The 26,635-nt window shown below is 44.0% G+C and overlaps 1 protein-coding gene across 3 annotated transcripts; it reads left to right on the plus strand.

The window, feature by feature from the left end:
- Positions 1–164: 164 nt before the first annotated feature.
- On the plus strand, positions 165–26,584 carry LOC135103502 (NACHT domain- and WD repeat-containing protein 1-like). Of its 3 annotated transcripts, none has more exons than XM_064009891.1 (26): positions 165–439; positions 901–1,068; positions 1,455–1,681; positions 2,322–2,453; positions 2,893–3,063; positions 4,100–4,267; positions 5,395–5,522; positions 5,652–5,780; positions 6,211–6,316; positions 7,190–7,426; positions 8,273–8,410; positions 8,813–8,929; positions 9,513–9,642; positions 10,278–10,471; positions 10,791–10,897; positions 11,297–11,462; positions 11,860–11,985; positions 12,474–12,617; positions 12,988–13,167; positions 13,524–13,742; positions 14,091–14,303; positions 14,691–14,865; positions 15,264–15,398; positions 16,056–16,266; positions 17,400–20,385; positions 23,267–26,584. In XM_064009891.1, exons 1-25 carry the CDS (start codon positions 193–195, stop codon positions 17,446–17,448), a joined length of 4,017 nt encoding a protein of 1,338 aa, XP_063865961.1. In that variant the 5' UTR covers positions 165–192; the 3' UTR covers positions 17,449–20,385; positions 23,267–26,584. The 3 variants fall into 3 exon arrangements, with proteins under 3 accessions (XP_063865961.1, XP_063865962.1, XP_063865963.1); XM_064009892.1 differs by having other exon boundaries at positions 24,955–26,584; XM_064009893.1 differs by lacking the exon at positions 17,400–20,385.
- The last annotated feature ends 51 nt before the right edge of the window (positions 26,585–26,635 follow it).

The following is a 26,635-nucleotide window of genomic DNA, read 5'->3' on the forward strand; positions in this document are numbered from 1 at the left end:
TATATATATATATATATATATATATATATATATATATATATATATATATATATATATATATATATATATATATATATATATATATATATATATATATTAGATAGATTCTCTTGTAATTGTGTTATTCTTTGTATTTTTTATTTATTTGTTTATTTATTTATTAAATTAATTTTTGTTTGTGTGTGTGTGTGTATGTGTGTGTGTCTCACCCCGCCGTGTATTGGTACCCCAGGCATGACCCAGGGGGAGGCCCCCGGGCCGGCTGATGTGAAGGAATCGCCGCGCAAGACCCGCGGCGTCATCCCGCACCTCAGCCACCTGCCGGACCTCAACAAGCTGTCTGACGTGATCCGCAACCTGGTGATGGGCAACGTGGTGTACGTCAAGCCCATCCTCAAGCCCAGGAAGATCTGCATCTACACCTGCGCCGACCTGAAGGGTGAGTCTGGGCTGTGGGTTGAGAGGAGAGGGAGACCTGAGCCAAGTCGCGTGCACCAACTCTGGTGGCGCAGGGCTGTTGTCTGTCCCTGAGGTGACTAACACTGCAAGAGGGACTGTTTGGCCGAGGAATACGACCACCTTCTTCTACACCATAAGAATTCAGTAATATAAAGTAAGCTGCAAGAAGCCAGCAGGCCAGCACGTGGCAGTCCCTGTATGAAACATTCACACCTATTTCAATCTGTCATGTCTATCAATAAAGCTGTCTAATCTTTCTCTAAACTCTAAAACCTCCTGATCACTGACGCTATGCTAGTCATCTACCATTCTACTTGAACACTGATTTCTGCCTACTTCCTTTTTAAATCTAATTATGTCGAGTCTAACTGCATGTCTTGAGCTTGAACCAGTCAGGAGATGTGTCACGCTAATACTAGTGGTGGCCCTCTTCCGCGGCAGACACCATCATGGAGCGGTCAGCCCTGATGGAGTACGTGTACCCGAAGCTGCGGCTGTACTGCATGGAGAAGGGGTACGAGCTTAACACTGTGGACCTGCACTGGGGCATCCCGGACGAGCACCTCAACGACCACTCCCTCAAGGAACTGTGTCTCGGCCAGCTCACCAGTACGTGTTGCTCTCCAGGTGCCTATGTTGGAGGGGTCATGAGGGAGGGGTCAGGAAAGAAGGGAGGGAGGAGTACTAGCTGATAAAAGTAGAAAATGGTGAAGATGTTAGAGGGATCACAAGGGAGGGGGCAGAGAAGGAAGGAGCAAAGGTTTTAGAGGAGCCATGAGGGAGAAGCCAGTGAAGGAGGGAGGGAAAGAGGGTGAGAAGAGCACTAGTTAATGTAAATTTGTAAGAAAGCGCCTCCATCACTGCCTTCCTTTACTAGGACGTAGTTCCCCTCAGATGCTGAAGATGGCAGAAAGCGTCATGAGGGAGGAGGCAGTGAAGGAGAGAAGAAAAGAGAGATAGAAGAGCACTAATTACCTTTCCTTTGTCTCCAACAGCTCAAGCCCGCGACTCCCACATCGTGACTGTCGTGTTCCTCAATGAGACCTTCGGCAACGCTCTCCTGCCGCGGGTGATCGAGGGCCCTGACTTCGACCAGGGCATCTCCAGCCTCGAGGTGGACACGGACCGGGAGCTGTTCTGGAAATGGTACCACTGGGACGAGAACGCTCAGCCGCCTTGCTACAAACTACAGCCCATCAGCACCTTCTTCCCGAACATCAAGGTAAGAGAGAGAGAGAGAGAGAGAGAGAGAGAGAGAGAGAGAGAGAGAGAGAGAGAATAAGAATGAGAGTGAGTCTACAAGTTCCTTATAAACGATGCCAATGAAAAATAATAATAAAAAAAAAAAACATAAAGGAAGATGTAAGAAGCCAGTAGACCTGCATACAATAATCCCTTTATAATACATGTATATCTCTACCCATCTATCATCTCTGTTCATACATTTGTCTGACCTAAAGCTCCCTATTGACTTGGCACTAACAAGCTAATTACTGAGTCTATTTCAATCAACCACGAACCTAACTGAGTACCATTCTCATCCTATCTTTTCTAAATCTAACAGTACAAGCTTGAACTTGTTATTCATTGCTTTGTGTTGATTACCAACCCTAAGCATCTTACCACCTTATCTACACCATCCATGCCCACTTCGAATCTCACAGAGACTCAGTAAGGAGGTTTTTAGTGCTGAATCGTTAGGGACCTTTAAAAGAAGATTAAACATATTTATGGATGGGGATGATAGATGGAAATAGATAGGTATGTTTCATGTAGGTACTGCCACGTATAGGCCTAATGGCTTCTTGCAGCTTCCCTTATTTTTTTTATGTTCTTATCTTCCTCTTCTTCGCCTTCGTCAGGATGGGAATAGCGCGCAGCATCAGGAGGCGGTCGCGGACTGGAGCGCTGAGGTGAAAAAGATGATGACGCTTATGAGGACGGTGTTCAACCAGGAGCAGAAGGAGAAGTACCTCAGTACCGTCATGGAGCAGGTGAGGACACGAGGAAGCTAGCACAGGGGGAGGCTAGATCAGTAGGTGGTGAGGAGACGCAAGGAGGAACTTAGGGGGGATGAGGGAAGGTGTGGATTAAGGGAAGGAAGGTGACAGGGAGTGAAAGTTGGGTAGAATAGTGAAAGAAAGCAGGTGGTATGGTGTTTGACTACTGTTGGTGTTATTATTATTATTACTATTACTAGCACTACTACTACTACTACTACTACTACTACTACTACTACTACTACTTCTGTTTCTACTCATACAACCACAATATTACTTTTATTATCTTACTACCTATTACTGCTACCACCACCAATACCAGTAATACCACACTACCAACACTATCACCACCACAACCATCCTCTTCTTCCTGTCCTCCCTAGCACCACCACTAACCCACACACTAACCGTCCTCCTGCTCTTCCACGCACAGGAGATCAAGCAAAGCGTGTTCATGAACCAGGAGAGCGCCAAACACTGTCTCTGGATCTGCCGCAAGTTCACGCACTTCCCCTCACACAACATTCCGGCGCAGGGCAAAGTGTACGTGGCAGTGGAGCCCGAGAGTAAGAAGCGACTCGATATCCTGCAGAGCGAGCTGAAGGTACGGGAGAGAGAGAGAGAGAGAGAGAGAGAGAGAGAGAGAGAGAGAGAGAGAGAGAGAGAGAGAGAGAGAGAGAGAGAGAGAGAGAGAGGGTCTAGGGGAGGGACAAAGAGGTGTATGTGTTTGTGTATGTATGAATGTGCTTATGTATGTATGTTATGTGTACATTATGTATGCATGCCACTTGTGTGTGTGTGTGTGTGTGTGTGTGTGTGTGTGTGTGTGTGTGTGTGTGTGTGTGTGTGTGTGTGTGTGTGTGTGTGTGTATGCCGCAGTAGTGACTCACCACGTGTCAATAACTTCATGACGCAACACACACACACACACACACACACACACACACACACACACACACACACACACACACACACAGAGGCAGACAGAGGTATCATGTTAGTGTGTTTATTGGCAAACTCACACAAAAACACAAAAGTGCATGCACCAGATATACAAAAAGCCTGTCCACTCTAAATCCTTATACCTTTACTTGACTGTCTTTCCAAACACCCAGACAAGCATTTGGGACCCGCATTTTGGAACACCTTGAGCTTTCATTACAGGTATTTTTAGAAAGCCACAAAAATTATGTCTGATTCTCATGATTGTGTTTTCCCCGCTGATGGTGCAGAGCCTTTACTAAAACCGTTACTGGAAGCACGAAAACACCTTTGAAAATCCCAATAACACATGATAGAGAGCCTGTTGGAAGCAGTCGAGGAAAGAGGCAGAAATGTTTTAGAATACCGGGTTTTGATAATGTGTAGAAGAAAACGGAGATGACGACGACGACGACGACGACGACGACGACGAAGAAGAAGAAGAAGAAGAAGAAGAAGAAGAAGAAGAAGAAGAAGAGAAGGAAAATCTTTAACAGCGCGTTCCAACACAACAGAAAAAAAAAGCATGACAAACCCTAATTTTCCTTAACTTTCTTCCTACAACACATAAAAAAAAAAAAAATAAAAAAAGCATAAAACAACACCAAAACATGATAGACCCTAACTATCCTTTTCCTTTCCTCTTCTCATCCCCACAGGAGCGTTTGGACGAAATTCGCATGCTCAAGTTCCGGGTGAAGTGGCACAACTCAGGCATGAACCCCGAGGTGCCGGAACACGCCCAGTTCGTGGAGGACCTGTGCGCTCAGATCTCCCCGCTGCTCATCTCCATCATCGACGGCATCATTGAGGAGGACGAGACTAAGGTGAGTAGGAGGAGGAGGAGGAGGAGGAGGAAGAAGAAGAAGAGTAGGGGATTATAAAGAAAGGACATTCATTATATAAGGAAACTTTTTGGTTTGTAACGAGGTATTTACTGAGGATTGGTAATGGTAGTGATGTAGTAGTAGTAGTAGTAGTAGGAGGAGGAGGAGGAGGAGGAGGAGGAGGAGGAAAGGGAGGAGGAGGAGGAAGAGAAGGAAAAGAACAAGAACAAGAACAAGAAAAACAACCGAAGAGTATAAGTAAGATTTCTAAATTTAGAATTGGTATCGTATCATGACTGGCTTTGCGTGTGTGTGTGTGTGTGTGTGTGTGTGTGTGTGTGTTTGTGTATGAGTTCTGATTAAAAGTCGATCGCAGACCACTTATTTCGGATTCTTCTACCTATTTACTCTGTTAACCACTTGTTCAGGATGTAAAGATGATGTAGTCTTCATAGCGTAGATGATGGCAGCACACCACTTGTATTGACGAAGATCTCTGCACACTGCTGCCTGTTGAAGTTCTCCGATGATGTGCATAATGGTGGCGTGGATTCGTGTGGGTGACTGGTTAGATTTGTGCAAGTAAAGGAACACACACAAACACTGGCTACCTTTTTCTTCTTTTAATGATAATACAGGTGATTATAATTAAGACGTCCGATATTACACTGTGCACACGTTGAGAGTTAAGACTGATGTGATGGACAACTCCGACTAGAGTGACTTGATGCTCTCGACTCTCTCTGAACTGAACTGACTCTAGTATACAACTTATTCCCTTATATATGTAAAAGTTTCGAATCACGATCGGAAGGGACTGGCCAGTGGTAGAGATGAAGGATAGCCAATCATGTGGCTAGAAATGGAATATTTTCGCCAGTCACAGTAAGTTGTTGAGAGGGAAGAGAGAAAAAAGTAAAAATAGGACAGACTCACCACGTAGAGACACCCACGTGGAGGTATACTGAACATGAATTAAAGTGAAATATATATTCATAATAATAATAATGTTACGACTGATACATGTGTGTGTGTCTCTGTGTATGTGTGTGTGTGTGTGTGTGTGTGTGTGTGTGTGTGTCCAGTCCACCCCTTCACTGACCTAATATCTCACCCTTTGCCTGCAGGAGGAGCTCAAGACGTACCTGGGCATCGAGAAGCGCCTCTTCCACGAGCTGATGCAACAGTCGCTCATGTGTCAGTTCCGCTACAAGAACTTCCAGGGGAGACAAGACCTGCTGGCCAAGATCAGAAGGTAGGTGCTCTCTCTCTCTCTCTCTCTCTCTCTCTCTCTCTCTCTCTCTCTCTCTCTCTCTCTCTCTCTCTCTCTGTCACGTTCCTATGTCAATATCCCCTCCCTTACCTTCTTCGGCTCCTTCGTCAGGTACCTCAACAACGATTCATGCGTGCCGCTCATCATGCACGGCGAAGTGGGCTGCGGCAAGTCGTCCCTCATCGCCAAGGCCATGGAGAGGTGCTGCGAGTGGCTGGTAGACGTGCCCCTCGTTGTCAGGTGGGTGGGTGTTGGGTGCCTGGGGAAGACACGAGGCAAGGTGCGTGTGGATAGAGGGGGCTGGGTGATGATGTGCTTGTATAGTAGGTGTATAGGGAGATGGGGAGGTGAAAAGGTGTGCGTGCGTGTGTGTGTGTGTGTGTGAGGCGTGGGTAGAAGTAGTAGTGATGGTGGCGGTAGTAGAAGTAATGGTAGTAGTAGTAGTCGTAGTAGTAGTAGTAGTAGTAGTAGTAGTAGTAGTAATCGTAGTAGTAGTGGTAGTAGTAGTAGTAGTAGTAGTAGTAGTAGTAGTAGTAGTAACAGAAGTAAGAGTGAGTGACATGAATAAAACAATATGAAAGTCTAACATCACCAGACATAATTAGTGGGATTTCTGTACAACATGGGCTTAGGTGGCGTGGCATGGCGTGTGACTTACCTTTGCTTGCAGGTTTGTGGGCCTCACCCCCGGGTCGTCCACCACGGAGCAGGTGCTGAGGTCCATCGCCGAGCAGTGCTGTGCCCTCTTCGGGGAGCATCCCGCCGAGGCTGCAAAGGTGACGCTCAGGGAGGAGGAGACACTGCACTCTAACCTGACCTAACCTGATCCTACCTGGCCACTTCTCACTTGTGCTCCGTGTGTTATCCTCTCATTGATTCCTCGCTTCCTTATCACCTTCTTTCTTACCTGTCTTATTTAATCTATACGTCGCTGTTTTCTACTTATCTTCCTTCTCTTACATGTGTTCATCTATTTTCGTTCCTCCTTGCTTTTTCTTTCCTCACCTGCTTGTTTCACCTGTGCATGCGTCACCTTGTCTTAATCGAGCTGTACGTTGCTGTCTTTTCTCCTTGTCTTCCTTCTCTTATCTGTATTTATCTATTCTCGTTCTTTCTTGCTTCATTACCCCTTCCTCCTCAGACCATTTTATATGTACATTTATTACGTTTTTGTCTGCTATCTCCATATTTTTTTCTTCTTTTTTTTTTTGTGCTTTTCTCCCTTTGTCCCTCCTTACTCCATCCCTCTCTCCTGTGTTTCTCACCTGTGTCCCTCTATTCAGGAATCGTAGCATTTATTGGCATTCTTCTCATTCCTTCTCCCCTTCTCCGTGTTTTTCCTTCTCTCATCGTATCGGACGTGCGTCACATGTCAAGAATAGCTAATGTATGAATATTTAGCAGGGGAATAGCGTGCGAGTATAAAAGTTCATAGAGGAAAAACCGTAGCTTCTGATGGCATTCTTATCAATCTCCTGTCTTTTTCCACGTCACTGTGCAGGGCGTGCGTCACGTGTTAAAAATAGCCAGTGTATGAATATTTATGAGATGAACAGTGGGTGTACTAGTATAAAAGTTCACAGAGGAAACATCGTAGCTTCTGGTGGCGTTCTTTTTAACCTCCTCTCTTTTTCCTCGTCACTGCTCAGGGCGTCCGTCACATGTCGTCCTTCCTGATGCACGTGTGGTCCAAGGCGTGTAAAGTGCGGCCGCTGGTCATCATGATAGACGGTATCGACCAGGTGAAGAGCTACGGGTCCACCTCACTGGAGTGGGTGCCCAGGGAGCTGCCGGAGAACGTGAAGCTCATCATGACGGTGCGGGACGACTCGGAGCAGATGCGACTCCTGCAGAGCATCATCGAGGACCGCGCCTGCTTCCTGAAGGCACGTGCTTTTGCTCTCTCGCTATCACAGGCTCGGTAAGGCTAGGTCACCTGAGTAACACGCCTTCAGGTAGTAGCAAATTTTCGTAAGTAATTAACAGCGATATAAGAGGTCTTTCATAGTGAAAAGGATAATCTAAATTGAAAGTAAAGTACACAGTGATTCAAAGTGTGGAACAGATGTAATTTGATGAATGTATGAATGTATAGAGTAAGGAGTCCGGACTGATAAAAAGAGACATAGTAGATAGAAAAAATATTTATAGTCAGTTTTTCGAAAAGACGCTTTGGAATTAATTGAAACAGGAGAGACATAGTAGGGATTGAGTGATAAAGGAGGGGAAGGTAGATAGAAAGGGACAAACTTATCTGTTGATAGGAAGGATACAACATTCACTATAGTTGTGAGAGAAAATGGACGGAGCAACATGGTGATATATAGTAACGAGTATTAACTGAAAAAAAAAGAAAAAAAGGTGAAAACATATTCATAGCAAAGAAAATTACGGAAGATTATGGAAATCACCTTAACCTACTAATTTCCAGATAATGACTCTTTATTTCTCTGCAAAATTTACGCTTTTTCAAATCGTGATCTACATGAAGGGTTCAGCAGTGAAATTAATGATATGAATTAATCTAAACCCAGACTAACGTAACCTAAACAAGCCCTCAGATGAACACGCCACTGTTATCTCAGTATTTTCTATAGCAGAATTTTTGATGATTCTTTTGACGTCGCCTTGGAACTTAGCACTCAAGTAGACCTCTTTTTCACACTTTTTGTTGCCCTTGACCTGTGTCCCTCCTATATAAACAGTCTAATTTAGCGTGTCTCCTCCATCAGATCCCCCCTATGACGCTGGACGAAGGCTACAGCAAGTTCGAGGGGATCCTGAAGGCGCACCACCGCAGCGTGAACAAAGAGCAGCGGGACCTGGTCAGCAAGTACATCCAGGAGTGTCCCTTGCCGCTCTACGTGGAGGTGAGGTGCCTGGCGGGGGTGTTGCTGTGTGTTGGGGGAAGGAAAGGGCAGGGCATTGTGGGGGAAAAGAGGACATGAACGGAGACAAAAACGAAAGGAAAAGAAGGAAGGATAGAGAAGGGAAATATATATAATTATTTTTTTCTCTTTGCTTTGTGTTAGGAAGGAAAGGGAGAAAGAGTGATAAAAAGTCGTAGCAAAAAATGACGAAAAAGGAGAGAAAATGAATGAAGGAATGAAAGAAGGATTGAAGGATAGGGATAGAAAAATAAATAAATAGCTGGTGAAAAAAGAAGGACGGAAAGTTAGAAAGGAGGACGAGAAAGGAGAAAAGGACGAAACGGAGGAAAGGAAGGATAGAGGAGGGAAATGAGCAGCTTAATTTCCTCCTCTCCCTCTCAGATCCTGGGTCGCATGGCGTGTCACTGGACGGGCGCCGAGTCGCAGCTGCCGCTCAGGTCCACGCTGATGGAGCAAATTAGCATGGTGTTTGACGAGCTGGAGGAGACGTACGGCAAGGTGAGCGAGCAACTAACACACACACACACACACACACACACACACACACACACACACACACACACACACACACACACACACACACACACACACACACACACACACTCTCTCTCTCTCTCTCTCTCTCTCTCTCTCTCTCTCTCTCTCTCTCTCTCTCTCTCTCTCTTTCTCTCTTAGTCATTTTTCTTTCCTCCTCTCCTCCTTCCTTGCTTTCTTCTTGTTTCCTCTCATTTTCCTCTTGACATTCCTAATTTATTTTCAGTCGACTCCCTTCTTTCCTCCTTGATTTTGTTCTTTCTTTCTTTCCTTACCAGAATAGCTTTCTCTCTCTCTCTCTCTCTCTCTCTCTCTCTCTCTCTCTCTCTCTCTCTCTCTCTCTCTCTCTCTCTCTCTCTCTCTCTCTCTCTCTCTCTCTCTCTCTCTCTCTCTCTCTCTCTCTCTCTCTCATACATGATGTCAGTAATTATATTCACCTTCCTATATCATCTTTTCATCCTCACAAACTAATAACCAGCATCATTTCTTTCTCTATCACTTTTCTCTTACTCCTTGCGTCCTGCCCGCCGTGCCCGCCGTGCCCCAGGTGGAGGTCTCGCACACCCTGGGTTACCTGACGGCTGCCAAACACGGGCTCTCCGACTCAGAGATGATTGATATTCTCTCCTGCGACGAGGCTGTGCTGGAGAAGGTGTTCGTTCACTACATTCCTCCAGGTGTGTGTGTGTGTGTGTGTGTGTGTGTGTGTGTGTGTGTGTGTGTGTGTGTGTGTGACGTTTTTGCTCCTCGCCTTCCGTCTTTTCCTAATTGTTGTCATCGTGTTTCTCTGTTTTCTTCCTTGTTCTCCTCATTATTTCTCCTTCTTCTCATTTTCTTTCTTCTTTTAATCTTTCTCTTCCTTGTTGTCCTCCTCGCCCTCTTGATCATCGTCTTCTTTCTCCTCCTCCTCCTACTATTCCTCCTTCTCCTAATTGCTCTCTTTGTCTTCTGTCTCTGTTTTTCTTTTTTACAGTGCCTTAAAATTAGTCAGTCAGTCAGTCAGTCACTCACTCACTCACCCAATTAGTCAGTCAGTCAGTCAGTAAGTGAATCAGTCAGTCAGTCAATCAGTCAGTCAATTAGTCAGTCGGTCAGTCAGTTAGTCACTCAGTCAGTCAGTCAGTCACTTACTCACTCACTCAATCAATCAGTCAATCAATCAGTCACCCACTCACTCAGACAGTCACTCTCTCACTCATTCACCCGCGCTCCAGCCCGCCAGTGCCCGTCTCTTTTTGTGGATGTCAGTCAGTCAATCAATCAGTCAGTCACTCAGCTGCTCACTCACTCACTCACTCCCCTCCTGCAACAGTCCGCCGGTGCCCGTCGCTGCTGTGGGTTCAGATCTCCAAGCAGCTGCAGCCGTTCCTCATGAAGACCATCGTGGCGGGGATCTGCCTCTTCACCTGGCGCCATGAGAGCTTCAGGGACGCCGCCCGGGCCCGCTATCTGGACACACCTGACCAGATCAACATGTGCTGTACCGCCCTCATTGATTACTTCCAGGTAAGCCGCCCACGCTTCGCTCTCTCACACCACGACTTTTTTCAAAGGCCATATAGGTGATTAGGCGGGCCCTCAAGAGTGTTTCTCCTGTTAAAAGTGTATCAGTCTTGTTTATCTATTACTGAAACTATAAAAACTCCATTAAAAACCTGTGTATGTTCAACTTGAGCCTTTGAAAGTAGTCAGGGTGCGGCACAGAAGCGTTTATGGTCACTTGTCCCACTGTCACGCATCTCTCTGCCCCTTTATTTTCTTAGTCAGCCTTGTTCCCGTAATGTGTGGTGTTTGAGGTGTGCTGCATTGGTACTGTTGTCGGCAGAGCAAGTGGGCGAACGGCGTGAAGAAGCCGATGACGGGGAGCGAGGAGGGCACTGAGGAAGGCAAGGAGCGGTACGTGCTAGACCAACCCACCAAGTACCGCGGCAGGTGAGTTGAGAGAGAGAGAGAGAGAGAGAGAGAGAGAGAGAGAGAGAGAGAGAGAGAGAGAGAGAGAGAGAGAGAGAGAGAGAGAGGAGGGGTGAAGGGAGAGTAGACTGAATGGAAGAGGGATAGAAGGAAAAAAAAAAAAACTAAGGGGTCTCAGTGAATCTTACAGTTCCTTCTCTTGTATCTCCTTTACTTTCTCCTCTTCCACCACCACCACCACCACCACCACCTCATCTTCCTGTTCTTGCTCCTTCTCCTTCTTCTCCCACTACTACACCACCACCATCACCGGCGCCACTATCACCATCACCACCACTTCCACCACTACAACTAAAAGTACTCTTACTAATCTTACTACCCCTACCACCACCATCACCACCACAACTCCCGCCCCCGCAGCAACATGTCCAAGATCTCGGTGCAGCCAGTGTTCAGCCGCCACAACCGCCGCAAGCTGGATGAACTGCCCTACCAGGTGCTGCAGCTCCGGGGACGCATCCTGGAGGAGTTCGTGCTCAACTTCGACTGGGTGTACGAGAAACTGTGCGGCTCAGATACTTACCAGGTGTGTGTGTGTGTGTGTGTGTGTGTGTGTGTGTGGAATTATCATTTTAGTGTTTTCAGGTTTATAAACGCGATCAGACTTTGTTGGACTATTTAACTATCTACTTTAATTTATCATACTGATTTAGTGTTTGTAATGCCGTTGTGGTCAGTAAACACCTAACTAGCTAACTAACTGTGTGTGTCTGTGTGTGTGTGTGTGTGTGTGTGTGTGTGTGTGTGTGTGTGTGTGTGTGTGTTTACCTAGTGATCTTTTTTTATATATTCACTTATTTATTTTCTGTTGCACTACTTAGAATGTTTTATTTAGTTAACCACTCCCTGTCTCTTTGCTTCCTTCACTCACTCACTCACTCACTTCCCCCCCTCCCTCCCTCACCTCACGTGGTCCCCGGCAGGTGCTTGAGGACGTGTCCCTCGCCCTCACCAACCACGCCAACAACATCGAGCTGGTGCTGCTGAAGGAGGTGCTGGAGCTGGCCGCCTATGCCCTGGGCTACGACGGCCGCCAGTTCTACTCTCAGGTATTGAGTGTGGGTGGGGAAGACGGACAGACAGATAGATAGATAGATAGATAGATAGACAGCCAGACAGATAGACATATAGATAGATACATAGGTAGAGAGAGAGAGAGAGAGAGAGAGAGAGAGAGAGAGAGAGAGAGAGAGAGAGAGAGAGAGAGAGAGAGAGAGAGAGAGAGAGAGAGAGAGAGAGAGAGAGAGAGAGTTACATAGAGTTACATAGAAAAACAGGCCACAACAGACCGTGGTCGATCATCCACACACACCAGGTGACCAGACCTAAGACTACTAGAGTGGTAGTAGAAGAAAAGGACAGAAAAGCAGGAGAGAGAAGGGGGGGAGGGAAGATCTGTTTGCTGTAGGAAGATATTTAAAAAGGATTATATGTGAAGGTATTAAACTAAAGAAAGTCTTTGGGAAGAGCTGAGGAAGTTTACACACACACACACACACACACACACACACGGTAGTGAGTGGCCTTGATGCGGCAGGTGTATGGGCGGCTGGCCACTCTGATGAAGGAGCCCAAGAACCACGAGACGTATCCGATCATCCACAAGCTTTACGACAGAGCTGCCCACGCCCCCGTTCCGTGCCTGCTGCCCCTCACCGTCTGCCTGCACGAGCCCTTCCAGGTACTCTTGCTTATCGCATTACTGCTTCTTTTCATTCCTAGTCACCTCTTCTTTCTTTCATTCACAGTATATTGTTTCTTATCATACGTGTTCATTTCCCCTTTGTAGTGATGTCATATAGTACAGTTTTTTTTCTTATATTGCCACTACTTCTTTTTCATTCCTAATCATCTTTGCACAGTTGCCCGATGCCGTGACCTCTTAAAATCCGGTTTCGCGTCTGCAAGTGTAACTGCAGACTGGGAATGTGATAGGTGGAGGCAGTTGTCTGATATTGGTGTCTTTTCTCATAAACATTTTGTAGAATATACCATCAGTTTATCGCCTCTTCTCTCCAATAACCTGCTGATCTCTTCCTCTCTCGCTGCAGGACCAAAACATGAAGCTTGGCGACGGGCAGGTGTACTTCAACGCGCTGATTCGGGCGCGCCACAACCCCCACTACGTGATCACGCTGTCCACTGAGCGCGGGGAGATCGCTGTGTGGAACATCTTCACCATGACGCCTGTGCGAACCCTCACTGGCATCACCCAGCCCCGCAAACTGAAGGTACGACGGGGGTGTGACGGTGGTGCGCTCTCTCTCTCTCTCTCTCTCTCTCTCTCTCTCTCTCTCTCTCTCTCTCTCTCTCTCTCTCTCTCTCTCTCTCTACCATCGTAAGTTTTTTCTTAATCATATATCGGTATTTGTTAAGTGATTTGACAGGATTAAGGGTTAAGGCTTGCAAAAATTAGAGTATAAACTTCCTTCTTTTCTTCATCTTTTTTTTTTTTAGTTCTTCTTCTTCTTCTTCTTCTATTCACCGTCTTTATCATCATTACTTTCCTCCATGTTTTAATCCTTCCACGCCGCTAACCATCTCACTGCTTGCCTCCTACCAACACTCGCTCCCTTCCCTCCCTCAGATGATCGACGACTACCGGTGTCTGGTGCTGTGCGGGCGGGAGCTGAGGATCTACAACTTCGATGAGGGCCTCTTTGTGATGAAGCTGCGCGAGGTGATGAACCAGAAGATGCCTTACTTCGGCCTCCACGACAAGGATCACGTGGTGGCGCTCTCCCGTTCCCGCATGTACGTCAATATGATGAACCTGCAGAACGGAGACTGTGTGGCGACTTTCAAGGTATGGAGTTTGGAAGTGTCAATACGTATACGTGTGTGTGTGTGTGTGTGTGTGTGTGTTACGGTAGGTAAAGGGAGGCCAGGGTGGTGAGGGAGGTGGAATTGTTTTAAGGGTGCAGTGCCACTTGGAGCCGCAGGACGCCAGGCAGAGGTGCTAAAGGACAAAGGGTCATGGAATACCAGGCTTTGTCACCACTTCGAGTACCAAGCCTCGGGAAACAGATATATAAGACGAAGTACTGAATTAATGATGTGTACGTAATTTCAAGTCTTTTTTTTCCTTCTTCAATCGTCATCATGTTTTTCTTTCGTCTGTTTATTTTCGTATCCCCGTCTCGCCTCTCCTCAGGTGGGCGAGGACAGGTTCCTCAACAGCCTGATGGTGTCCGAGAACGGGAAGATCTGCGTGTGTGGAGACGAGACCCAGAAGCCGTCTGCGCTGCTCGTGTGGGACCTGGAACTGCGCAAGCTGATGTACGACCTGCGCATCCCCCACCACGAGTTCATCACGCGCCACGCAGCCATCACGAAGGAGGGTCACTACGTCTCCTGCGTGTGTCGCGTGAGTACTGTTCCCTTCCCACAGCACTTGAGACTCATAGGGTTGCCTTTACTCTTACTGTCACAGTGTAATCAAGCAATAAGTGCACAATGAAACTCATAAAAGTATAGTTCGTCAAAAACAATGCGCAGGGATCGTAATCAAAATACGTAAACTGCACATGCCTCGGTGTTGTGTCGAGCATCCCCACGGAGAAATACCCAAACATAGTCCCGTCGCAACCTTAGTATCGTTCTGCCTCACTGAAAAGTGTCGTAAGCGCAAAGTGCAGCGATTTTCAAGACGTGTATGGCGCGTCGTGTTATGATGTGGTCATGAATCTCTGCTGTATTTATCAGTGTGTGGTGTGGCCGCGGCTCACAACTTTCTCCTTTCCTTTTCCTGCAGGAAGTGGATGAGCCGGCGCCTAACTTCATCGTGGTGTATGACCTGCAAAGCGGCACACTCTTCAAGAAGTGGAAGCCAGGCGTGAACATCATTTCCATCGCCATTTCCTCAGCCGGGAGCTGCGTCATCGTGGGCCTCGAGGACTCCAAGCTCATGGCCTACGACCTCATCACAGGTGCTGCTTCTTGTGCTCTGCTGGCCAGCTCTTCCTTTGCTTGTATTACTGTTTTATTTTCTTTCATTCTTTCCATATTGCTCATAATATAATATAATTGTGCTGCTCGATGTATCTCCCCCGGCGTGAGCGATCGCGCTGTGGTCTCGTCACAGTAGACCTCTGATTGAAAAATGGTGCACATTCAGAGTATTTTGTGACCTTGATTTTCCAAGTTAATCTGAAAACAAAAGGAAGAAAAGATTTGTGCCGCTCTATAGAAAATAAAAATGTTCTAATGCTGACCTTGCCGCCCGTTGTGCTGCCTTGTCTGTTTTACGAATAGTTAGTGGAATCACGCGGCCTAGAGAAAAAAAAAAGATTTGTGGCTGTTTGTTATCCTTTGATTTTATTTGTAGGTAATCCTCGCTGGACGCTGAAGGGCCACACGGCGCCCCCCACCACCATCCGCCTGGACAACCGCGGCCTGCAGTGCCTCACCTATGACGCCTTGGGCAGGGACCGCTCCGTCAGGGTGTGGGACATTCACACTGGTGAGTTACAGGTCATACACACACACACACACACACACACACACACACACACACACACACACACACACACACACACAGATGACTTTTAGCGAAAATCGTAAGAGGCAAGGAGTCTCCTGATCGATCATTCTACGCGTGAGAAGGGAACCAGGGACTGGCTACCTGTTCCCTTCCTTACCACTGTATTTTTATTATTTTTACTACTTAGTTTTCATATGAACAAACGAATTAAACTGCAAATCACCTGAAATGCACCACTTACATAACATTACTTAGATTTTCCAGTTAATCTACAAAATTTTGCTTAATTTCGAACCACTGGTAGAGTATAATCAACAGGCGCAGCATCTTACCACAAAGATCATCGTATTCTGAATTATCTTGATCTTGATTTTGATGTTACAGGTGATTTGAGATTTCTTCTAAGCTAGGCCTTTATGGCGGTAATTCTTATAAGAGAGAGAGAGAGAGAGAGAGAGAGAGAGAGAGAGAGAGAGAGAGAGAGAGAGAGAGAGAGAGAGAGAGAGAGAGAAAGCAAAAATAAAGTGTTCACGATACCACTAATTCATGTACAGTATCTTAATGGAATGTCGTCAATCTTATACTTACTCTTGCGTTCCCAGTCATTGCACATCCCTGAGCCTCCCCGCCCCGCAGGTAACAGTCTGGCAGTGCTCACGCCGGACCAGGCCATCACTGCCTGCGAGATCTCGAGCGACGGCAAGGCGGTGGTGATGGCGCTGGAGGGCAGGAACGAGATCGTCACCTTCTTGTTGTGTCACCAGAAGGGCGTCGACGGACACGCCTCCCCGAAGTCCTACGGCAATGACACCAACAGAGGCAAAGTGTTCGATCTGAGCCAAGCAGGGTGAGTGTGGACTAATTTGCCATGTACCTACAATTTTTTTTTCTCTTAGTTTTCTTTCTTCTTTTGGTAATCTCGTTTTCTTCGTCGTAGTTTTTGTAGTGTCAGTTTCCAGGGGCCGCATTCTCAAACGTTTAGGTATTTTGTGTTGTCTACATTCAACAGGTTTTAGTAGTTTTAGTGCGGTTTTCAAAAGTGTTTTCATGTTTCTAGTGATAGTCCAACAAAGATTCTACATAGTCAATAGGAAAAATACACGTGAGAACCCAATTAATCATCTATGTAACGTTTGAAAATAGTTCTTATGAGAATCCTCAACGTTTAAGAAATACGGGCCCTGGATTTTAGATTTGTTAATCATGTTTTGGACATCCCAGTTTGTCAAGAAAGCACGTCACCTGCTGTTGTTCTAACTGCATGTAGTTTAATAATCTCTTCAGACTGCTTAAAATTAACCATCAGCATGTTATTATCTTCCTATGATATTAGCCTCAAAAAATGGTATGTCATAAACTAGCGAGTCTTTTTTTTTTTTTTTTTGATGTCATGAATAAACATACATTTTTTTTCTTGTATTAAAACTGAGTTACTTAAATACTTACTTGCTTCATGGATGGAAACTATATTTTCATCCCTAAATCCATATACATAAATAAGAAATAAGAAATAATGCTAACCCTACTTTTTTTCTTTTTTCATATTCCGAGCTTTTTTCTTTTCTTTAGTAAATATTTCTTGAGATTTCTTTAGATTTTTTCTTTTGATTTATATTACATTTTTTTTTCAAACCTTATCCCTCCTCTGTCGTTTCTTTGTTTTTGAGTTCTTCTATTTCTCTTCTGCTTATGTTGTTTGTTGTTTCTCTTCCCCAGTGCTTACCTTCGACTGTTTACTTTTTATTCTGATCTTCCCCCACCTCTCCCTATCTCTGTTCTTGTTATTCCGTCCCTACCCCTTTTTCTTTCTTAGTACTAAATTTAGCAATCTCTTTTTCTTCTCTCTTTCCTGATTTGTATATTTTCCCTCCATCCATCGTCTTTCCCTGCTGATCGCCCCTTCCCGCCCTCACAAATAACCTTTCCAAGCATGCCAGAGTGACCTTACCTTCCCTCCCGGGCCTGCATGCCTTCCCGCAGCACGTGGCCCATGTCTGGCGACACTGAAGAGAACATGCTGTGGAGCTAAGTGTTGCCGCGGCCTCGCCCCTGCATGTTGCCGTTACTGCACGGCTCCGCTTCCTCCTCTTCCTCCTCTTCCTCCTCGGGGAAGTTTCAGCGTCTTGCCTCCGATACGAATATTGAGAGTTTGCGTTTTATTATTATTGTCTGTACTTCGATTACTGTTGGTGTTACTATTATTATTATTATTATTATTATTATTATTATTATTATTATTATTATTATTATTATTGTTGTTGTTGTACTATTCATATGATCATTTTTTTTATGCGAGTAATTAATTCACCAATACCTGACTTAGTGTTAGATATTTTTTCATTATTTTATTAAGATGATAATGAAGAACGTATAGTTATAATTTATTTATTTATTTATCTATCTATCTAAGTATCTGTATTTATTTATTCATCCGCTTAATTATGCTTAACTGATGCCTGCATGACGAAAGAGCTGTGTGGGAGTGCTCGTGATGTGCCATGAGTCGAGTTATGCAAGAGAACATGTTTCTAAATAGCACAATGATCCCCTGTGCTCGCCCTTCCGACCCCGCCCTCACCTGTACAGTGCTGGTGCACGGCCCCCTTTGAGTGTAGTTCACCTCATGCTCCAGGGTGCTCTGTAGGAACACTCATCACGCCCCTTGCAGTCTGTCCGGAGTAGTAATGTGATGGGTAAGCTCCTCCTGAACTCCTTCCTCCTCGTCCTTTTACTATGCGTATCACTAATGAAGAATCGTCACCACTTGCCCTCCCCGACGCATACGATTAGCGCATTGGATGGAGGAGAATGGACATTTTTTTTTTTATTCTGTAAGAGGGACACTGGCCAAGGGCAACAAATTATAAAAGATGCCACTTCCCAAAGAAGAGTCAGAAGCTTTATCCAAAATTAGAGAAGTGTCTTGAGACCTTCCCCTTGAAAAATTGAAATCGTAGGAAGGGGAAAAATACATAAACAGGTAGGGAGTGGGTAATTCAAGTTGTAGGAAGGAGAAATACAGAAGCAGGTAGGGCATGCGTTGGTGTCTGTGGGTGGAAGGGGTGCTTGCCCTTCAGAACCTGCCATATGTATGGTAATGGTTCTGTCACTAACCTGCAGTCGGTCAGAGGGAGGATTAGTTCTTGTTTGCTTATTAATACGTGGAAAAGAAAGTAAACTAAGTAAATAAATTCCTACAGTTGGTGTCTGAGTGCTCTCCTCCAAATCCTCCGTTCATGGGTATCTAATTACTACTACTACTACTATTACTACTGTTACTACTACTGCTACTTCTACGTGTTCCGCAAACCGTGATGGAAAACCTCAAAGCGACAACAACCAGCCATGTGACTCCTTCCCCAGAGCAATCTCCAGTCACGTGCATCGGAATGTAAGGAGGGGCGGGGTTTGTCCTATGATGAACCAGTGACAAATAAGGAGTAAGGAGGAGCCTGTCCGTCAAGTTAGACTGAACATACTCCATACACGTCATTTCGATGTCTCACCTCTTCTGTTTTTCTATATCCATACCAAATATAACATGACATGGTAGGCTGTATTATTTTAAATCTAGGGACATTTACGTTCGTTGGTATAAGGTAAGTACTCCATGAAAATAAGGTTGATGCTATTTAAGTACTACGGACATACCTTGTGTCAGAAAGTAATAATAAGTACACGAGGCATGAACACGACATGTCTCCTGCGTGTGGCTCATCCCTGTAACGGTAGCGTCGTGCACCTCAGTGTTGCTGCCTTGACCCTGCCAGCTCCTCGCAGTCTTACCTAGAGTGCGCACCTCAACCAGTCTGACTTAGTTCACTCTGTAGATATTTTATGTTAATTAAAAAGAAAATCCTGTCAGCGATGATTTTTATTTGTTTATTTTGACAATCATCCTTTTGTGGGGGAAGAGGAGGAAGAAGAATAATTACATATCCTAGTAATCTGTTTTTTTGTTATTTATCCAGTTGATAAGTTGATCACCAAAAAGGAAAATAAATAGGGCGAAGTAGCTGTCCGCTTGTCAAGTATGAATTTATACAATAATTTTTAAACACTGAAAGCGACCCAAACCGAACCATGAGAAGTACATTCACATTAGGACAGAAGCGAATCAGCTCAGGCACCACAAGCTTGAGTAATGGGTGTTGCGTACTTACCTTGATCACAATACTAGAGTCAATGCACCCAGCGGACAACATTTTGAAACCTTTGAAACATTTGAAACCAATTGAGTGCATGTTGCGTGTTTTAACCTTTATGCATATGCTTTTCAGGCAACAACAGAGATCCATGTAGTGTACGCGCATGTTTACATTTATTTAGAAATTTTGGTCAAGATATAGAATGAGACGACTCAGTATTCAGAAACTAATTCACCTGGAAGTGCATTTTTTGTTCCCTTTGTTATGACCTGCAAACTTTTAATTTTCAAGTTACGAAAATTTAGTGCACAGATAAGCACATATCGTATAAAAGGTCATTGTAAGTAAGCTGGCAGTGTCAGGCAATGGAGTGTAATGGCAAAAGCCACCTACACACTAAATATAACTCCAATTTGCAATTTTGTACCATTCTATTATCATGAACGTAATGTAGATATGATTAAGTATTTAGTGGCGCTAAACTTTATGCTTATGATAGGCAGCTATGTACTGCACCACCTATTTAAACTATAAACTTCTTTATTTACTGCCGGTTCTTAATTCTGAAATGGAAAGTTTGTGCGTAAAATCAATATCAAAATTATATCTGTCATCCGAAGCATCGAACATCCTGGCACAGGTGCGTGCGTCGCCATGCTGCATCTGGCGACACAGCTGAGCGTAGTGTTTACTTTGTGAGCCGTGTGACTGACATACACTGCGTTCTTTAAACATGTTCCTTTCTGTTGCGTGACTTGTTATTCACAAAGTGTGTGTGGCGACATCTCAGCTTTAACACCAATGCTTACCAGAGACAGGTAAGCACAAGAAGCCCTCACTACGTACTGCTCGAGGCTGGACCCGCGGCACACACGGGCGGATTACTGGGGCAGTGCCCCTGAGGCACTGTTAGAATCCTTGGACAGTGTTGTGCTAGCTGCCCGCTTTTAAAATGGCATGTATATTGAAATTAGGTGAAGTGTTAATGTTTCAGTGTACCAGTGTGAATAGTTGGCGGCAAGGGGCAGTTATGGCATGTCCTATAGTAGAGGCAGGTGAACTCACCGCGATATTTTTTAGTCTTTTGAAGGAGCTAATGCACTTATATCTGTCTTTATAATGAATTTTTGTGTGCTTGTCACAACAGTCCCTTGTGGATACTTTTGACCAAAAGGATAATGTTGAGGTGGGAGTCACTGGTTTCACCAAGGGAAGGCGGGCACACGTACACCACATGCTGAATGAGCTCCACCGGCGGCTGATTATAACGGGGTGCTTTGTTGTGTATGTAATGGAGTCTGTGGTCAAACAAGCACTTTTTCTTCTCCCCAACAAGCTTGGAGACTTGTGCCTCCATTGGGCATTTCAGGCACTGAGGAATTATAGGAGGCAAGATAAGTCTGAAGCCATGAGAGGTTTTCTGTGAGACTGAACCCTTGACCAGAACAGGAGACAGCACCTTTGACTTCAGCCATCATGATTGCAAGTTGCCAGGATAATTTATTTTTTGGGTCTCTGTATTCCTAGTTGCTGCACTGACAGGAAAGCAACTTCTGGTAGGGATCTTATAATAAGAGAATGTGTGTGTGGAATGCTCCTATGTAGATGTAGGTGAGAACAGACTTCTAGGTATACCATTCAATAATAGAGCAGGGAAGGATTTTTTTTTTTTTTTTTTTTTGTATGATGAGGTAGAATGCTTTGATTTATATTCACTATGTAGAATCCTAGTTGTATGGTAAATATGTTTTTCTTTTCTATTATAGTAAATGGATTTGACATAGGTTAACTTGCTTAACTAACATTGTTGGTTCCCATGGTTTAAGTCTGAGATGGAAAGCTGACTTTGGTGATGATAAATATTTTCAAAACTTATCTTGTGGTACCCACCAATTACACTGCTGCCCACAGCTGACCAGCCACCAATAACACACTTACCCAGGGAGGCAGCAACTCGCACGTAGAAGTTAGGACGGCACTAGCTCCGTCACCATGTGCCACAATGCAGGTGGACACAATTTAAAGGGATGAGCATATTAATGAAGTGTGAGGGAAGAATGACATGCAAAGACTATATGCACAGCACAGGTGTATATTTCCTTACTAGAGAACAGGGCACAGCTATCTCATGTCTTGCAGGACACCACAGGCACAAAATACTCATGTCAGGCAGATGCATTTGCCGGCCAGAGTCACTCAGGTGTCCGCATACATACAAGGTGAACCCGGATTAGTGGGGGTGGGAGGCAAGCACAAGACACATCTCTGAGCATAATGCACGAGCTGCAACTGAACATAGTGAAGTCTCTCACAGCTGCACTTCCCAGCAGCTTGTAGTTCTCACAACCATAGGACATCTTCATGCAGTCCTTCCTCAGGTCAGCCCTCAGGTACACAGCAGATACCTCACAGAGGCTCCACCAGCCTCTGTTCCTCCAGCAGGAGGGAGGTTCTACAGCTGGATATGATGTGCACCCTCCACAGTCTTCCTCTAGTGCTCCCTCTGGCCTCCACAGCACCTTGTTCAGGCCACCTTACATCCAGGTACCAAACTCTGGTCACCATGTGTGCGCTCACCTTCACTTCAGGTCTGCTCACCAGAGCATCACAGCTGCTGCCTCAAGACCCGTGGGCACCAGACTTGTCTTGCTGCTGCTGCCTCTGCTGCTCTGCTCCACATCTGTATCTCTCTACGTCTAGCATCTTGTCTCTTCTAAGCCTTGTTGCCGACACGTTCAGAGTCGCCTGCTGTTCCTTGCTCTGCAGAGTGTAGGACCTAGAAATCTTCATTCCCATGTTTTGCTCACTGCACATGTGCCAAGAGGGAGAGGCCAACAGGCATAACCCCACACCTCACAATAGTGCCCTATCTAACAACAACCCCTACTGTAACATTTGACATGATTTGTATGCCGTACTGAAATCAGAAACAAAAACTACAAAAGGAAAATTTAAACTTTTTATTTATTCTTTTTTTTTTGCATGGATTGTAAAGCTCTGTATTTCTCTTCATTACATGCAGTAGGTGACTGTTCACTAAAATTCATGCTGTTTCTCAAACATTTCAAAATCAGCTATCAATTGAGGCTCTTGAATAATCAAGAGAAGTCAGGTAAAGTAACAGGGATGGATCTGGTGTGGTATGTCAGGTCTAGGGATAATTAATCAATACAACTCTACTGAAGTAGGTAGAGATTACCACTACAGTAGCACATGTTTACACATATCTGGAACTCTGCTATAGAGGTAAACTTTGTAGCTTCTTATGATAGAATGCCATCCTACAAGTACCATTTACTATCACTTAGATGCCTCATACAATCAACATAGTTAAATAGAATATATATATATATATATATATATATATATATATATATATATATATATATATATATATATATATATATATATATATATATATATATATATATATAGATAGATAGATAGATAGATAGATAGATAGCTGGAAGTTCTTTAACTTAGCTAAATGAGAATATAGATTTGGACACTTACTCGTACAGTTCTTATTCATTAAGCATGAGTTTAAAGATGAAATTAAATACACACACACACACACACACACACACACACACACACACACACACACACACACACACACACACACACACACACACACAGTACATGTACACAAATTTAAGGCCTCTAATTTATATAAAACATTGTCTTTTTCTTTTTCAGGTAAGCGTTGGGCAGCTGCCACCTGTCAGTTTTGTGGCAGAGGTGAACCCTGCATGAGTTTGATTCCTGGTACTGTGCAGAGTGTAGAGAGGCTGGTATGTGTGTGCGTGTGTGTGCCTCACCCTGCCAGCGGGCCTGTGTATGCTGGTGAAGGTGCATGCAACATACAACTATCACCACATGAACTCTTAAACCTGATGCCTTACTTGTGCTTAACAGCAGTGAGTGAGTCTTACTTGGCCAACTAATGTCTATACAACTTGAACAATTTTCTGATGCCTCAAATTTCTGTAATGGCTCACCTACTCTAGTTATTCATCTCTTAATACGTAATAAAATATGTATGAACCACGATCATTCTGCTGGTTGGGGGATCAGTTTGAGGTCTGTAAAGTTAAGAATCCCCTGTCACTGCACTGTAGGAATGGTTTGGGCAAGAGACAACTCATTTTGTATAATAAGTGGTCCATTACAACGCTAAGTTGATCATCACCCGTGGCATGTCTGTGAGTGTGTCTGTGAACAGCACAGAGCCAGGGGTGAGTCAGTGCTGTTTGGCAATCTGGCTGTGGACTTAAAAATAGCATAGTATAGCTGGAAGTTCTTTAACTTAGCTAAATGAGAATATAGATTTGGACACTTGCCCTTCTTATTCATTAAGCATGAGCTTAAAGATTAAATTAAATACACAGTCATAAAATTGTGGTAATTATAACTGAGGAAGTCAAAACAGAGATGGTTCATTGTGACCTTGCTTCCCTGAGGTGTCTTGGGATCCAGGAATTCTAGTCAGCTGTTCTCATTCAGCTCAGTGGAAGAATGAATTCCATCATGTGTTAGAACCATGTCCAAGATCTCCTGTAGAACTTGGTCAAAATTTAGTGTAGATATTAAAATCAATGTTTTCTGCCCTTCAGAAAGTAAGTGTTAGGAGATTTATCAATTTTATCACAAGACAACAGTGGATGGAAACTTGAATTAACTGGCTGGCTGTTGTACTGTTCATTATGGAAATTATTGTACTACAAAAATGAGGAAAAGTTTATGGAAGAATATTGAACTATACTTTTAACATTCACGTTTGAGATTAACAATGTCCACAGGTATGATTATCTTAGGGGATGTACCTGTGAATATGTGCGGTTAAACATTAATACAGCAAACTTTATCAGGTGTTGATGATAAAACAAAGAATTTGTGTTTTGTCTCAATTTTAATCAGCAACTCTTGAAAATGTAGTACATACAACAGTAGATAATACAATTCCTGGTACACAGGATATTTTTTTTCAATCAATCAAGGGAGGCAGTGAGTTCTTTGCAACCAATTACTAGAATGCTAGGCAAACTTGTACTACTATTACAAACAGAATATAACAGAAGACATATTTTACCACTCAAGTAATTTTTGAATATGAAAGTAATTTTAGATTAGAAGAGGCGAAAAGTAAGCAAAACTTTTACATGATTTTTGGTGAGAAAGTCCAAGCTGACACTGATGCCTCTTCATGGGAACTTTGGATGCAGCCACATTGCAAGTTCCTCCATGTGATATTGTACCTTGTTTTACAGATCTCCCATAAGGCAGTATATTTTTACAGTATTTTTAAACACCTAGTCACATTTACTGAGAATAAAGCATATGTGTTTCTGCCAGTGAGACATAGTGAGGATCACCTCTATCTGCAGGCATCACTGCTAACCCACAAAACCTGAAGGAGGAGCACTGAACCCACACTGAGCAAGGCTTGAGGCACTCTGGGCTGATGAGGATGATGACCAAGGTGTTGCAGTGGTCACATATGTTTTTTTTTTTCTCTCTCTCTCTCTCTCCCCATCATGATGTGGGAGTTAGTAAAGCACTCTCAAGTTAGAGGCAACTGTTGAACATTATCCACACTTGCTATTGTGACTAATAATCATTCACTCTCATATAAAACAGGATTTTTTAGGTGTAAAAGATACTTTTGAGGGCTATAATGAACACAGGTAAGAATAGACTACTCCTAAATTACAGCTCTCCCCTTGAAAAGAAAAAAAAAATTGTAGGGGGAAGAGTTCCACTCATGTTGGCCAATTTAATTTTGGAGGTGTCTTAGTACCCCTCTCTTGAACAATCACCTTTGACTCATTGTGAATGATGAATGATGATAAAAGTACTAAAAAATTAAAACCATATATGTGGTGTCTTTCAAAATTGTACACTAATTTTGCATCTGACTAATTTAAATTTATGGCCTGGTGCCATAAATCAGATTGTTAAGTGTTACCACCCCTTGACATAAGTGATGACTCAGTAAGATGCTTACCCATGCAAATTATCAATGGAGATGATTCAACAGGACTACCATGGCAAGATGGAATGGCAACCATTCACATACTATGATGGCAAGATAACTGAGAGATGAAGATCAGTTCTGGTTTGTAGTGGTAGGAAAGCTGGAGCAGTGAATCATCCTGCATGACGGAAACTATTGATGATCTCCTGAGTCTTGAGTGTGGCAAGGTCTTGGTGTTTCTGGGTTCTCAGGTTACATTGCCCCCAGTGTTACTTTCACCTTTAGAGAACACCATAACACTTGCAAGGTTTGGAAGGCACCATCACCAAATTTAATGAATCAACATGTGCCGCTGAAGACACCGTCAGAGGACAGGCATGTCCATGAGCACATTTTCTTTAGCCACCCTTTAGAGTAAGAGTCCTAAGCCTTTCCTCCTCCACACTAAGCTGTCATGCTTACCCCAGTGTCCTGTTTGAAGGGTAATGGTGTGCACTTATTTTCATGAAACCTCATATGTGGTTAATGGTAGGAAGAAATTCAGTGTTTGGATACAGAATCTATGCAGTTCCTCTGTTAATAGTATCTCTTTACACCTTCACTCTTGGTATAGATTTCATGTCTCAAAAAAAAAAGTTTTGCGTCTTGAAAATCGTGATTCTCGTGGTGAGATTTTTCTAGCCAGGAAGCTGTAAGTTACAACGTGTACTGTAGGTGTTGTTATTTGTGACTCACATTCACTGCGTAACAGTGTTGTAATTCTGTACATAAATTATTTGGATTCTCTGTAAATACATATGTCATTTAGGTTTCAATAGATATTTCATCTTTTTTTTATTTCTCTTGAATTTTTGTTATCCATTTATGGTTTTTGGTGTTCATAGTGAGTGTCGTGGAAGAGGTTGAACTATGAGCTTACCTGCTAAACAATCCTCTTAGTGCTTTGTGGAGTTATTGGCTTCTTGCTCATCATAACTTAATTTTGGCTCGTGTCTGTGTATGTAACACATTTGTATGGAAATAAGAAGAGTAGAAATGACTGGTGTGGATTCCTTTTCCCAGCTGTGTGAATGAAAGGTATGGAAACTCAA

This window comes from Scylla paramamosain, chromosome 9 (genome assembly GCF_035594125.1).
Source record: "Scylla paramamosain isolate STU-SP2022 chromosome 9, ASM3559412v1, whole genome shotgun sequence".
In the NCBI taxonomy this organism is placed as follows: Eukaryota; Metazoa; Arthropoda; class Malacostraca; order Decapoda; family Portunidae; genus Scylla; species Scylla paramamosain.

Coding starts and splice junctions, on each gene's coding strand:
- LOC135103502 (XM_064009891.1), top strand. CDS start 193: ATGTGTGTGTGTCTCACCCCGCCGTGTATTGGTACCCCAGGCATGACC. Junction 10,898..11,296: donor CCCACCAAGTACCGCGGCAG/GTGAGTTGAGAG, acceptor CCGCCCCCGCAG/CAACATGTCCAAGATCTCGG. Junction 16,267..17,399: donor TTCGATCTGAGCCAAGCAGG/GTGAGTGTGGAC, acceptor GCCTTCCCGCAG/CACGTGGCCCATGTCTGGCG.